General features: G+C 33.1%; 1 protein-coding gene across 5 annotated transcripts in view; it reads right to left on the bottom strand.

Annotated features, from left to right (window-relative positions):
* AP3B1 (adaptor related protein complex 3 subunit beta 1) overlaps nt 1–16,309 on the bottom strand; it is a 267,105-nt gene that overhangs the window by 76,237 nt on the left and 174,559 nt on the right. For all 5 annotated transcript variants that reach the window (XR_015248393.1, XM_086698262.1, XM_086698234.1 and 2 more), the window contains exons 20-21: nt 14,825–14,972; nt 3,828–3,900 (exon numbers count right to left, since the gene is read on the bottom strand). Coding sequence is in view for 4 of the 5 variants with exons in the window: in XM_086698262.1 (XP_086554388.1) it covers nt 3,828–3,900; nt 14,825–14,972 (221 nt within the window). In the remaining variant the exon portion in view is untranslated. The remainder of the gene's footprint in view (nt 1–3,827; nt 3,901–14,824; nt 14,973–16,309) is intronic.

The following is a 16,309-nucleotide window of genomic DNA, read 5'->3' as shown; positions in this document are numbered from 1 at the left end:
TTTTAAGTTTTAATTTTAATCATCTGGTACTCATCACAAAGGCACTCCTTAATCCCCATCAACTATTTCACACATCCCCCCACTCACCTCCCCTGTGGAACAACCTGTTTGTTCTCTATAGTTAAGAGTCTGTTTCTTCATTTGTCTCTCTTTCTTTTCTTTTCTTCTTTTCTTTCTTTTTTCTTTTTTGGCCTTTGCTAGCTTGTTTTGTTATTTATTTATATGTTTGTTTGTTTTTAAATGTTTATCTGTTTCCTTTTGAGAGAGATAGCACAAGCCGGGTAAGGGCAGAGAGAGAAAGGGAAAGAGAGAATCCCAAGCAGGGTCTGCACCGTCAGCGTAGAGCCTGACATGCGGCTCAAACTCACAGACTGTGAGATTATGACCTGACCGAAATCAAGAGTTGGCCACTTAACGAACTATAAGCCACCCAGGCACTCCTGTTTTGTTTTTCAAATTCTACATTATGACTGAAAACACATGGTATTTGTCTTTCTCTGACTGACTTATTTCACTTAGCATTATTCTCTCTAGCTCCATCCATGTCAATGCAAATGGCTAAATTCCATTCTTTTTTATGTCTGAATAATATTCCATTCACATCTTTATCCACTCATCAGTCAATGGACATGAGCTGCTTCTATATCTTGACTATTATAAATAATGCTGCTATAAGCACTGGGGTGCATGTATCCCTTTGAACTACTGTTTTTGTATTCTTTGGCTAAAATAATCAGCAGTGTGACTGCTGGATCGTAGGGTAGTTCTGTTTTTAACTTTTGGAGGAACCTCCACACTGTTTTCCACAGTGTTTGCACCAGCTTGCATTCTCACCAACAGTGCACATAGGTTCTTTTTTCCCCACATACTCACCAACGCTTGTTTCTTGTGTTTTTTATTTTAGCCATTCTGACAGGTGTCAGGTGGTATCTCGTTGTAGTTTTGATTTGCATTTCCCTAATAAGTGATGGTGAACATCTTTTCATATGTCTGTTGGCCAACTGTATGCCTTCTTTGGAAAAATGTCCATTCAAACCCTCTGCCCATTTTTTAATAAGGTTGTTTCTTTAACACTAAGTTGGGTGCCTTCTTGATATATTTTAGGTATTAACCTCTCATTGGATGCATGATTTGCAAATATCTTCTCCCATTCAATAGGATGTCTTTTAGTTTTGTTGATGGTTTCTTTCACTATGCAAAAGCTTCTTTGTTTGATGTAATCCCACTTATTTATTTTAGCTCTTGTTGCCCTTGTCTGAGGAGACTGGTTCAAAAAACATACCAAGACTATTGTCAAAGAGCTTACTGCCTATGTTTTCTTTTAGGAATTTTATGGTTTCAGGTCTTACATTCAAGTCTTAAATCCACTGTGAATTTACTTTGTATATGGTATAAGACAATGGTCCAGTTTCATTCTTTAGCACGTAGCTGTCCAGTTTTCCCAACAACATTTATTAAAGAGACTGTCTTACCCCATTGTATACTCATGCCTCCTTTGTCCCAGATTAACTGGCCATATATGTGAGGGTTTATTTCTGGGCTCTATATTTTATTTTATTGGCCTACGTATCTGTTTTCATACCAGCATCGCACTATTTTGATTACTATAGTTCTATAGTATAGTTTGAAATCAGGGAGTGTGGTACCTCCAAGCTTTGTTCTTTTTCAAGATTGCTTTGGCAATTTGGGGCCCTTTGTGGTTCCATAAAAATTTTAGGATTCTTTGTTCTAGTTCTGTGAAAAATGTCATTGGTATTTTGATGGGGAGTTTACTTAATCGGCAGATTACTTTTGGTAGTATGGACATTTTAACACTATAAATTCTTCCAACCCATGAGCATGGTGTATCTTTTTCTTTATTTGGGTCATCTTCAATTGCTTTTACCAGTGTCTTATAGTTTTCAGAATACAGGTCTTTCAATTCCTAGGATAAATTCATTCCTAGGTATTTTATTCTTTTTGATGCAATCATAAATGGGATTGCTTTCTTAATTTCTTTTTCTGACAGTCTGCTATTAGTGTATAGAAATGCAATGAATTTCTATATCCTAATTTCATATCCACTGATTTTACTCAATTCATTTATTAGGTCTAATAGTTTTTTGGTGAAGTCTTTAGGGTTTTCTATACATAATATCCTGTCATCTGCAAATAGTTTTACTTATTCCTTTCAAATTTGGATGACTTCTTGTTTCCCGACTGCTGTGGCTAGGGCTTCCAGTACTATGATGAATAAAAGTGGGAAGAATGGGCATTCTTGTCTTGATCCCATCTTAGAAGAAAAGCTTTAAGCTTTTCAAAGTTGAATATGTTGTTAGCGGTGGGTTTGTTACATATAGCCTTTTTTATGTTGGGGTACATTCCTTCTATACTCACTTTATTGAGAATTTTTAATCATAAATGGATGCTGAATTTTGCCAAATGCTTTTTCAGCATCTATTGAGATGATCATATGATTTTTTCCTTTTTGTTAATGTGGTGTATCATGTGTACTGATTTGCAGATATAAAACCATCCTTGTATCCAATTTGATCATGGTGCACGATCCTTTTAATGTATTGTTGAATTCAGCTTGCTAATATTTTGTTAAGGATTTTTGCCTTTATGTTCATTATGGATATTGGCCTGTAATTTTATATTTAGGGTGTCTCTGGTTTTGGTATAAGGGTTATCCTGGCCTCGTAAAGTATGTTTGGTAGCATTCATTCCTCTTCAATTTTTTCGAATAATTTGAGTACAGATACTAACTCTTGTTTAAATGTTTGGCAGAATTTATTTGTGAAGCCGTCTGGTCCTGGACTTTCATTTTGTGGAGTTTTAAAATTACTGATTCAATTTCATCACTTGTAATCAGTCCACTAAGATTTTCAATTTCTTCATGATTCTGTCTTAGAAGGTTGTATTTCTTGGAATCCACTTCTTTTAGTTTTCCAAGCTTTTTGGAGTATAATTTTTCATAGGCTCCAACTTTATTTTTACTTTCTTTATGCTAAGTATTTCTCTATAATTTCTCTATATTAAGAATTTGCCATGACTACTGAAGATAGGCCAGGTAAACAATATAAATAGAACAGTCCTATTTATGACAAAATGAGACAATCTAAACACATAACTTCCCTTTAGCATGAAAAAACTATAATGCAAAATGACAGTAATTTAATATTTATAGTATTTTACTTGCTGTTTCTCTTTTTTCTGTATAAAATCTACATACCAATAAAGTTAGTTAGTTCCATTATCTCTTTCTCGCAATGCAAGGATATTTAAAAGATGATGAATATACCTTTGCACACTTGGGTGAGTATATGAGTAAGATTCTCAATTCTTAGAAGTGGATTTGGTAGGACAAAGATATTGTACAGTTATAATATTGATAAATATAGCAACACCAGCCTCCAAAATCTTCATTATCTATTTCTATTCCTACCAAAAGTGCACCAAGTAGAACATCGTGGTGTCTTTTACATTTCCAGTTATTTTCCTCATTCTCTACTTCCTTAAGTGAGATGTTTCAATCTCTATAATTAACAACGTAGAAGTTGTGAGATATGGATAATTATTTACTAAAGCAAGTATAAATTATTAAAGTAAAAGATCTTAAAAAGAATTTGGTGTACTTTTATTTGATCAATTATATTTATTCATTTGATATAAAACTGATAACCTGATTAGATGAAAGACACTAATAGAACTAATTTCTCAAACTTTCTTGGTCTATTCATCTATAAATCTTTCATAATAGAAGTTAACATATTTTGAGACACATAAAAGTATAAAAGTAAATACTACTACTAAACAAAAGAAAAAATTGAAATTTTAATACTTACAATCATCCAGATCTAGAAGTGAAACATCTTTGGTAAGAGGATTTATATTTTGTTTTGTTTTGTTTTCTTTCTCCTATAAAATAAATAATTTAATTACTATATGTTCTTATAAAAAAATCAATGAAGTAGTTCTTAATGTTTCAAAACAAACAATTTTTCTTCTGCTTAGTCTTCCAAGAAAAAAATCAATCAAATTAAGCTTTCTCTATGGTTATATGGACTGTATTTTTTATTTATTTTAATTTTTTTCTTTCAACCTTTTTTTTCTTTTTTTTTCAATATATGAAATTTATTGTCAAATTGGTTTCCATACAACACCCAGTGCTCATCCCAAAAGGTGCCCTCCTCAATACCCATCACCCACCCTCCCCTCCCTCCCACCCTCCATCAACCCTCAGTTTGTTCTCAGTTTTTAACATGGACTGTATTTTTTAATCAAAATTTTTATTTCAGTTAGCATACAGTATTTCTTCTCCACCATGCAAACTATCACCTTAGAATAGTCTGTTTAAAGATTATAAAGGTCCAATAAATAAATAAATAAATAAATAAATAAACAAACAAACAAACAAATAAATATAGATTATAAAGGTAAGAAGAAAGAAGAAAATTTGAAGGTAAATTTGTGACCCAACAACCTTGGCTAATATAAAAATATAAAGTGGCTCTTTGGTAAAAAGTCTACAAACATGTTGGAAATAATTTTTAAACAAGTTAATTTAAGAAAAAGAATTTCTCAAACAATATAAGCTTAGGTCTGAAATTGTCAAGAGGCTTGTGATAGATTAGCTTTTCTAAGATGTAGTCTGTGACAGACATTGTACTAGGTACTTTGTATTTGAACAGTGAGTTGCATCAGACTTCTTCAGCCAAAGGTATTCAGTAAAATCTACAAATGACATTTTCAGGCACTTGCTCTTTAGGGAAGAAAAGTATTCATTTACTTTCTTTACTGTTTTCCTTTGGGGAAAATAAGTATTTCAAAACATATCTGCACATATGTAGGGTTTCCTCCACCTCAGATCTGCTTATTTAATCTATCTATATTTTTGAAATATGAACAACCGTGCATTAGTAAACAGTATCTCTAAGCCTGCGTATTCACAGTTTGGTCAAAGATTCAGAAAAGATGTGTTACACACACACACACACACACACACACACACACGTGTGTGTGTGTGTGTATTATATATACATATATGTATAATATATATATATAAAATATATAAAATTTATAATAAATATAACACACACACACAAGTACAGTAATGAATAGCATTATAAACAATTAAAGACCAACAAAGATTAGGTTGCTAAATAGATGTATTTGGATCAAAGTTACTTATCTTTAAAATCTATACTTTTTACATTAAATTTTCTCAAATTAAAACTTAAGTTTTTGCTAAAATGTTTTTGTTCATTTACTCAATCATTCATTCATCCAAAAGACATATACAGAGTTTTAAACATATATCAGATTCTTTGCTAAGAAAAGGAAGTAATAAGCCAAGACAGACCTAGTCCTTGCCTTCAGGTAACTTATAATCCTTTTTTTTAATCACTTCTTTTTTTTTTTTAAGTTTATTTATTTATTTTGAGAGAGAGAGAGAGAGAGAGAGAGAGAGAGTGAGAGAGAGCACAAGTGGGGAGGGGCAAAAGAAGGAGAGACAGAATCCCAAGCAGGCTCCGCGCCATCAGCACAGAGCCCGACGTGGGGCACGAACTCATGAACTGCAAGATCATGATCTGAGCCAAAATCAATAGTCGGATGCTCAGCCAGCTGTGCCACCCAGGCACCCCCAGGTAACTTATAATCTAACAAAAGAGTTTACAGCTTATCTGTATGAATTATTAGAAGTTTTTTGTTTTTTGTTTTTTTGAGAGAGATAGAGGGCGTGGGCAGGGCAGGGCAGGAGCAGAAGGAGAAAGAGACAAAATCTTAAGCTGAGCATGGAGCCCTACTGAGAGCTCGATCTCACAACTGTGAGATCATGACCTAAGCCGAAATCAAGAGTGGGACACTTAACCGACTGAGCCACTCAAGCTCCTCTACAAGTTTTTTGAAGTATTCCTCCAACCATAGAAAGGTATCACTAAAGCAAAAAGTACACTACCATCATTTAACATCTATACCATGCTAGAACTCTTACACAGTGCAATACATCAAACTGTATGTTAGGTAACATTTTAAAATGATCTTAAGCAATGCTAGTTTTCTCCTTATGCCAAAACTCGAAACAAATTATTTTCAAGTATCAGACAAGAATACACATTAAAACACTAACTAAAAACATCAGCACTGGTTTCCTTTATGAGAATAATTATTTCTGCCAATGAAAACTTTAAATTATCTAGATGGGTTTTAATTTTCACTCATTATTTTTAAAATGGCAAAAAATATTTGTCCTTCCCTTCACACTTCAAACGAATAACAATTTCCAGGGTTGGGGGAAAAAACAGAAGAAATGTTAGTTTTGAAGCTGGAATTTAAAGTGGAAATAAACAAAAACAGGTTCAGAATGAAAATGCCATCTCAACTAGAATATCATTCCTGTGGAGAAAGAACATAACAAAAAGAGCTTAACACCATGTGACTTATCAAAATACTATGCTGAGTACAATGTGTATAGCTTCTCCTATAATCCACGATGGTGCATGATTGTCTTTATGGAACTGTAACCTTACTACCTGAAAAATTAGAAACCTATCAAATCAAGATAAAGTTAAGACTGGAAACAAGTCTATACCTTATTTTCTACTTCACGGCAAAGAGTGTGTAACAGTATCTATTAAGTACACATCAGGTCACATACAGCATAGGACAGAGCTGCATGTGAAATTGACATAATCTCTTATTAGAAGTCTAAAACAGGAAGAAAAAAGGCTCTCAAAAGAACAGAATTTCATTGACTTTCTGAGAACAGCAAATAACCGGTGACTGAAATACAACATTAGCAATAGATAACGGTCATTTCTACTGAATTGAAAAAGCCTTGCATTCCAAATCAAGGCTATAAAAAGCTTTGTGATGTGTTTGGCATTCCTCTCTTATATTTCATTTTTCATTTTAAAAAATCCATAGTAAGTTCAAAACATTTTCATACTTAAAGGATCTACTATAAAAATAAAAATCTGAATTCTAAACAAAGAAGTTAAGAGCCCTATTCCATCAAACATTTCTCCATTTGCAATTCATCTTGGTAATAGAGACAGAACCTGGGTAAATGCATATAGGACTTGAGGCAGGAGATTTTTCTTGCTCAATGCATAATTCATGTGCTCCGCCTGCAAAGTGTGTAAAATGAGAATTTCACACCGCAGCATGAGCCATGGAGCTGCAGAGAAAAGGCAGATGAAATCATATTTTACTGTGTGAATTTTATTTCTTACCCTCCCAATATTTATACAAAACCATCATTGACAAACCAAACACACTGACAGATCACCCACTGTTTCCATTGTGTTAGTACTTGAGAAGAGATCAGGCAGAAAGATAGACAATTTGTTTTTGTATATTTTTTTTAAATAGAGGATTAGGTTTTTAACAGCTGAGTGACTGTATTAGACTTTTATAAGGACAACAGTAACTGATCTTAAAATCTCACTACAAAAATACCTAGTTATCAATTCATCACCCTCAAATCTCCATTTTGTTTCTATGGTATTCGATTATACACCTCAACACGTCAACATTGTCAAAATAAAATACAAAGTCACAGGGTTAAGAAACTGATTTCTACTTAATATATTTCATTTCAAATAATAAAAAAAAAGATCCTGGAAATACTTATTAAGCTCAAATAATACAAATAAAAATATATAGTAATATATCTGTAAAGATTTTTTCATGTATTATGCATGTTCATTTCATGCTGATTAAAAAACAAAAAGCAAGTAGAAAAAAGATCTGAAACAACAAGCGCCAAGCATGCTTCCTAAGAGGAAACCACTGTAAAGAAGATTGAAATTTAAAAACTGTAAAACAGGATAAGTGGTATATAAAGTTTGTCAAACTCATATTGTACTTTGAAATCAACAAAAATTCAAGGCTAATTTCTAGCCTCGCAGGGCAAGATATTTGCATGAAATATTTTCAGTTAGAATTACCAACCAAGGACAATATAATGATTCTCTTGCCTTCAAGTCATCTAACAAATTTGATTTAAGAAATTTGAGGCTCACACTTAACACTGGCCTTTAAAACAAAAGTACACTGCCAGTAAATTAAGAATTCTTTTAAGTGAAAAGAAGTCTAAACTGTTAAACCAATCTTCCCTATTAGATTGTATTTACTTCAATAAGAAAATTTAATGATCTTCACTTTGATTTAAAGATTTCAAGTAAAGCGAAATGATATTTCTGTTCTGAAGAACTTAAAATATAAACTAAACTAGGAACAACATAAATTGAAAGAGGCAAGGCTTTGAAATGTTCTATAATATTGTACAATATTCACAGAAGTTCTATAATTGCTACATACATAAATACTTGTAAAAACACAAGTAAAACTTGTTTTCTATTTCTCAAATAGGGCAAAAAACCAATCAGAAATCAGGCCAGTTTTACTTTATCCCCAAGAATCTTTCATATGGTAGATCTTTTACTAAGGCATATCTTAACATTTACTAATGTCTGGTAATGTCTGGACATAGTTATAGTAACAGTGGCTGGTCTGTAGAGCACTTAAGATATTTAATCCCTCCCAAAAACAGACTAGCAAAGTTTTATCAGATCCACGTAACCTGTAATAAAGATAACTGACAGCATCTCAAACAATGCTATGTATATATAGTTTTGTTTTTCTTCAGTTAGTACATATATTAATTGCAATTTTGATTCAGATAATTTTCAAATATGAAAAGCTCTTAATATGGAATGTTAAGTGCAAGTATGTTACATATATTTACTTTCATTGATAAATTATGCTTTATACAGTTTATATAATTAAAATGTTAATATATTTACAAAGAAAATACACAGAAGTTATACACAATAAATTACAATCATGATTTAAAATTTTTATCATTAAAATATTAAATTTTTATCATTTAAATAAAAGCTTATTTAAATCTTTAGCAGTTGGTACACAGACACTGATGATATAATCCAACTATTATATCAGTTAAGGCATGAAGAATGAACTAACAAGCTGATGTGGAAATAACTATAGTATATAGGAACACACTAATACATAGCCTTGTTTTAAAAACATCAAAGCATAGATTCAGTTAAAACAACTCAAAAGCCTGGTAACTTAAGAAAAAAAATTTTTTTAATGTTTATTTATTTTTGAGACAAAGAGAGACAGAGCATGAATGGGGGAGGGGCAGAGAGAGAGGGAGACACAGAATCCAAAGCCGGCTCCAGGCTCTGAGCTGTCAGCACAAAGCCAGAAGCAGGGCTTGAACTCATGGACCGTGAGATCATGAGTTAAAAGCTAAAGTCGGACGCTCAACCGAATGAGCCACCCAGGTGCCCCAAAAAGCCTGGTAACTTAAAAAAAAAAAGTATTTTAAGTGAAAGTGTGACCATGTGATTAACACACAATTGTAACTACAAGCGGAGTATAACTCAATTATAGAGGTAAAAAATAGGATAAAGCGATATAAATGTGAATCTCTTTCTGATAAAATTCATTTTACATTATTGCTTTCTCTTCCCATTCTTCTTTGTTAAAAAAAAAATGGTTCCCTTTACACTGTGTAAACCATGGGCAGTCACTTAAAATTTATAAAACTACTAAAAGTAATTTTGTTATAGGCATTATTTGGAGCAAAAGAATCATTTCATAAAAAGAGTCAGACTTAAATTAAAATATTTCTCTATCAAATACATTTCAGAAAAGAACACCTACCAATAAAAATATGCTTGCCCATCAAAATAATTGTCACTGAAGAACAAGATAATTTTCTTTGGTCATTACTGACAATATCTGATCTAAAATGAGGACATCTGGGGCGCCTGGGTGGCGCAGTCGGTTAAGCGTCCGACTTCAGCCAGGTCACCATCTCGCGGTCCGTGAGTTCGAGCCCCGCGTCAGGCTCTGGCCTGATGGCTCAGAGCCTGGAGCCTGTTTCCAATTCTGTGTCTCCCTCTCTCTCTGCCCCTCCCCCGTTCATGCTCTGTCTCTCTCTGTCCCAAAAATAAATAAATGTTGAAAAAAATTAAAAAAAAAAATAATAAAAAATAAAATGAGGACATCTTCCAATCAATAACAAACATAATACCAGAATGTATGACTATATATAGTTTTATATCTTATGGATATGCTGGAAAACGGTGTTCAATGACAAACACTTCAAGAACAAAGAATTCAGCAGCGGCTCTCACTCTTTTGACTATCTTTACACCATTCACTGAGTAATATTTTCTCATCAGTAACATATTTCATTCCAAGCAGTCATTCCCAACTAGGAGAAGTGGAAGGACCATTCTTTGATATAAACCCACTTTCTCCTCAGCTTGTATTTTCTATAATAAGAGAAATAGTACAAAAGGAAAAACAAAGGACAGAAATGGGAAAGCATACAGTATATTAAGAGAACTACAAATATGTAGTCTCTTGGGATTAGTATATAGAGACCACAAAGACAATTGAGACTGGAAGGGTAGGTCTGGACATGCTAGCCTGCAGAGTTTTTACCGAACCAAGATGATAATGGGGCACCATTATGGGTAACTTTAACATTAATCTGGCAGCTGTATAAAAGCACTGGGTTGGGCAAGTGTCTGAGGATGACCAATGGCAATGGTCTATGAGTAAGGTAATGAAGAGCCGATCTAGTATGGTGTAGCAGGAAAGGAAGAAATAGATATGAGAAATAATACAGAGAATCTCCAAGACTTGGCAACTGTGTAAACATACAGGATAAAGGAGGAGTCAGAGATAAATTCTGGGGCTACAGATGTGGGAAAACAGAAAGAATGACAGTACTAAATGGTAGAGCAAGTGTTCCTCTGGCTATAATGGATTGGGAAGCCACTAGCTTCTAAGAGGTCTAAAAATTTGGTTTGAATTTGTAAAGAAAAGTTAGAGCTGTTATAGGGACTTAGATGTCATTATGGAAACATTTCACCTAAATGTTTTAGCTGAAGCCATGGGAGTGAATGAGTCTCACAACAGGAAAAATGTAGAGAAAAAGACTAAAAAATATATTGATTCACACTGATTAATATTTTTGAAAAAGTGATGTGCACCAAGCACTAACTTTGGGGCAATGTTCACACTTGAATGTCATAGGGGTTAAAAAGTAAAGCAATCAAAGGACTAAAAGGTCAAAGAAGTCAGAAGAAAAGGAATGCGAAGAGTTTCAAGTAGTCAGGGAACAGTCATATAAAAAGATCAAGAAGGAGAATATAATAAACAAGAGAAGGTCACTGAGTTTGGGAAAGATCATGGCTGACTTTTCAGAGAGCAGTATCTGTAGGAGGTGATAAGAATTGAAACCCATCTAAAAGGGACTAAGAAATAATTGGGTTAAGAGCTTGTGGACGAAGACTACTTAGATTATTTTTCTAAACTCTCTCTCTCACACACTCTCTCTTCCTCTTCCTACTTCCTCACCCGCCAGATGCCAGGAAAGACTTGAGTACTTTGGTTGGCAGAGGAAGAATTAGTTTGTGGAGAAAGAGATTAAAGATGCAAAAGAGGCAGATGATTATCAACAAATCAAGGCCAAGAGTAATTTAATCTTTTTCCTGGCTAAGTGGGTAGGAATTGCTTACTCAGAGCTACGTTAAAAGGAAAAGGCAGGTAAATAGAGATTGTATATTAGATAGCAGAGAGGCAGAAGACGCCCACAGTGGATGGCAGCTCAGTCTTCTCCAGAAAGGGGTCATAGTTGGACATTAACTTACAACTTGAATGGTATAAAAAGTCAGGAAAACACAGGAGACATTAAGAGTTAAAAAAATTTCAGTTCCTTTCTGCATTGGTGTTCTATAACTCAAGTATTTTTGGTTTCGCAGGGAATTAATGTTCGTTCACGTTAAAAAATGTTAACACTGTTGTTTTATATTTATATAGTATTATATATACTTTTTATTTATTTACTTATACTTTATATACTTCTTATATATTTACATAGTATTATATATATCTTTCATATTAGATTTTTTATAACAGCACTTGAAAGTAGTAGAGAAGGAATTAGCATTTCTACTTTACAGATGAGGAAACTGAAGCATAAAGATAGTATCTTCCAAAAAGTAGAACACTATATACCTCATAGGACACCATAAAATAAATTGTTCTCAAAGCTATATAATCAAGGTAACTCCAAGGCCTCATCCGTGCTCAGTATCACCAAAACACACTATCCAAGTGAAAGAAAAAGAAGAGAAATACTAAAAGTATAGATTTAGTCTAGCTGCAGATTCAAGGAGTATGAATTTTCAGCACTAACAAACTGACATGCTAAATTAAGGTAAAGCACCCACCATCTGCCTTCATTACTCATAATCTAGACCAGAAGCCACAACACTTGGTATAAGGAAGAATTCTATAATTACAGAGTTGCCCATTATCTGAAAATTGGTATACTTGTAATTGCATGGTATATTCCAAATTACTCAGAAAGGAATAGTAAAAAATAGTTATGGTGGCCTCAAGGTGGAGAATATCCCAACAGATAAATTAAAACAATCCTATCGTCTATTATAGACAGCAAAAGGCATTAAATATGGAAAAAATAAGCCATATACACAAAATACATGGACATAAAACTATCAAGAATGTGAGTAAAATCTGAATTTTTCAAGAGTCTTAGCTCATCGCAATACTTAAAACTTTTATACTGATGTTCTACAGGAAAATATTTTCAATTATTAAGAGACTTAATCTGATCACTGAAAGTGTATGACAAAGAAACAAATTGAAATGCTAACCTGGGATACCTCTGTAGCTTTTTGTTTTGTTTTAATTTTTTAAAAAAATATTTATTTATTTATTTGAGAGACAGTGAGACAGAGTATCTCAAGCAGGCTCTGCACTGTCAGCACAGAGCTCAAAACCGGGCTTAAACTCACAACTATGAGATCAAGACATGAATGTTTAACTGACTGAGCCACCCAGGTGCCCCTACCTCTGTGGCTTTTTAATGCAGTCCTAAAACCCTGCTTGTAAAAAACAAAAAACAAAAAACAAAAACAAAACAAAAAAAACCCTACTTCTAATACTATGTAGGTACTAAAGTCTACAGTTTTGTTTTTTTTTTAACATTTTTTTTTTCAACGTTTATTTATTTTTGGGACAGAGAGAGACAGAGCATGAACGGGGGAGGGGCAGAGAGAGAGGGGGACACAGAATCGGAAACAGGCTCCAGGCTCTGAGCCATCAGCCCAGAGCCTGACGCGGGGCTGGAACTCATGGACCGCGAGATCGTGACCTGGCTGAAGTCGGACGCTTAACCGACTGCGCCACCCAGGCGCCCCTACAGTTTTTTAACTTTAACAAAACTTCGTAAGAATAATGCACTTTAATTCTACCCACTCGATATTCATTGATTTCTTGTGTGCTCATTTTTTAAAACACTGATTTCTTATTCTGGGTTGTACTTACTGTCAATTTCTAAAGCTCCTTTATTTTAAATAACATCTTAAACTTTAAAATATATAAATATGAAATGAATAATTTAATGTAAGTAGGAAATGGGAGGACATCAAACTCACTATGTGATAAATTTTTATATGAGGCCAGAGTAATAAACATAAAAATCTCAAAGATTTTATGTGACTTTTTGGAAAATAGAAATCTTAGATTATATACTATAAATAGATACGTTTTAAACATAAATTCACATTTAAAATAGGTTTAACCACATGCAAGAATATTTGCAATAAGGCAAGACAAAAACTAGCCAATTTTTAAACATGCTTATTCTTTTTTTATTTTTTAAATATGCTTGTTCTATAATAATAAATCTCTGGATGGGAGAAGGCAATTATCTACTTGAATGAATTTATTTTTATCCTTGGCTACTCAGGTGACTTATTAAAGAAATTCAAGTTAATAGAAAAAATAAATGAGGAAAATATTAGGTTAAAAAACAGAATTCAATAAAAGGCAAAGTTTTGCCCACATATTCAACATATGGAATAATACAATATATACTTATAAAAAACTACTACATTTGAAGCCTAGGATCAACATGATCCATTTATAGGAAAGGAGTAATAATTAAAGATCAGAAAGATATGTATAAGGTCTGAAATTAATATTAATAATTACATTTTTCAATTTATACTTTTTTAAAGATTTTATTTGTAAGTAATCTCCACACCTAACATAGGGCTCGAACTCACAACCCTGAGATCAAGAGTCACATGCTCTATTGACTGAGCCAACAAGGCACCCCTCAATTTATACTTTCACTTTTTACTGCTAAGCAGGTAAGTTTCAGTGTTATAAATGTGAATCAGAAAGCATTATCATTCTATTACATAAGTCATTCCTACATTTGTTTTTAAATACATGGCTACTGTATTTTTTATTAACTAAAGAATGTATATCCTTTAATTAAACCTTTAAAAGTATTCTATTACCCCTAACACCTATTTTTAAAAAGCATTACTTGTCTCATTTTCTTATGTATATACATTTGTATCACCTTGCTCAATACTATTTCTGTGACTTCCTTTTACTTTCCCCTTCATGAAAGCCTCTATTGTCACATTCTAGTTCAGAAAAAAAAAAGGGCCATAACTCATAACATTGAGCTCTGTAATTACAGTGGCAAAGGATGAGGTTAAAAGTTTCTAACTCTTCTGTAGGGCTGAATTAAAAAGGAAGCAATTATCTAATAAAAAAATAATAAAATCATAGGTGTGGATGAATGAAGATGGTATTGATTTCAGTTGTCAGTGATAATGTTACATTTCTTTCTCAGTTTCTTGATTTTCAACAAGACACTTTTTTTCAGAAATACTTATTCTTAATTGGAAAAAGTCTATGAGGATACTTACTTTCAATAACAACAAATGTGCAATCTCTTTCTTACCTTAGTGACTTTTCTGGATTCAGATTCACTTTCAGATTCTGATTCTGATTCAGAATCTGAAGAACTTTCTTCTATTGAACTAGAATCAGCATTGGAAGAATCTGAAGTTTTAGATTTTTCATTTTCGTTCTCCCCATCTTCAGAATCACTATGAATAACAAATTTCAAAATATCAACTTTAAATCCTTTATATAAACAAGTTTAAGTAGTTTAAAGAAATCAAATGGCGGGGTGCCTGGGTGGCTCAGTCAGTTGAGCGTCCAACTTCGGCTCAGGTCATGATCTCATTCATGGTTTGTGGTTTCGAGCCCCGCGTGGGGCTCCGTGCTGACAGCTCGGAGCCTGAAGCCTGCTTCAGATTCTGTGTCTCCCTCTCTCTCTGCCCCTCCCTCCACTCAGGCTCTATCTCTGTCTCTCAAAAATAAATAAACATATAAATAAACAAATAAATAAATAAATAATCAAATGGCAAATTGGTACTATATGTCCATTTTGCCTATAAATCAGAACCTTTATTAGAGAAGTATATTTCACTGAGAACCAATTCTTTTTAGTATATAAAAGATAATAAAAATGGTTTTAAAATTCCAGAACATATCAATAAAATAATAATAAAGGTAGTATTATCTATAACCAAATATATCAGAATCCATTCAAAATCAATGATATTACCATGTCAAACATACCTCAAACGCAAAAGGTCGTAAAACAACACTAAATGATGTAAGTAGAATATAATTAATAGTTAAATGTTTGATTTACCAGGAATATATATTAGGTGCTAATAGTAACAACTTCAAAGATACTTAGGACTGATTTTAAAACGCTGTCTTGAAATGCTAAATATCCATTAATAAATTTAAAACTCATACACATACTTTTGCTAAAACAGACTTGCATTTTATAGATTTTTTTTTGTACAAGAAAATTATTTACATATGTTCTGAAATGTGACCCATAAACATACGTGAGAAAATGTTAACTAGTTCAAAAGAGATTCCTTCTAATGCACTAAGTCTTACTAAAAATGTCAAATAATCAAATGTAAACTTTTAAAATACCAAATGATCAAACCTAAATGCTGATGCTACTCATTCATTTAATAAATATTAACTGACCACCCACCATGCGTTGTAAGTACGTTAGTGCTTAAGGATCACAGTGGTTGGTAAGATACAGAAGAACTCTGTGTCGCCCTTATAATGTCTACACTCCTTTGGAGACTATAGAGAAGTAAGGCGGCAATGACAATAAAGTATGGTAAGTAATGAGTAATAATGTACACTGTGTCATGAAAACATCTGGAGGAGAGAAGCATCTGAACAAACTTAACCGAGAGAGGGAATGCTTCCTAGAGGAAGAACACAGAAGCTGAGAAACAGGATTAAGTAAAGGAAAGTCTTGAGTAGGGAGGTAATTATCCAAGGAGAAGGAGTAACATGTGAGGCAGCCCAAAGGTCTTTTCTCAAAGAGAGATAGCTGGTG

This window comes from Puma concolor, chromosome A1 (assembly GCF_028749965.1).
Source record: "Puma concolor isolate L17-30 chromosome A1, mPumCon1.1.hap2, whole genome shotgun sequence".
Classification (NCBI taxonomy): Eukaryota; Metazoa; Chordata; class Mammalia; order Carnivora; family Felidae; genus Puma; species Puma concolor.
Note: the sequence above shows the minus strand (reverse complement) of the source record. Positions and strands in the feature narration are given on the sequence as shown.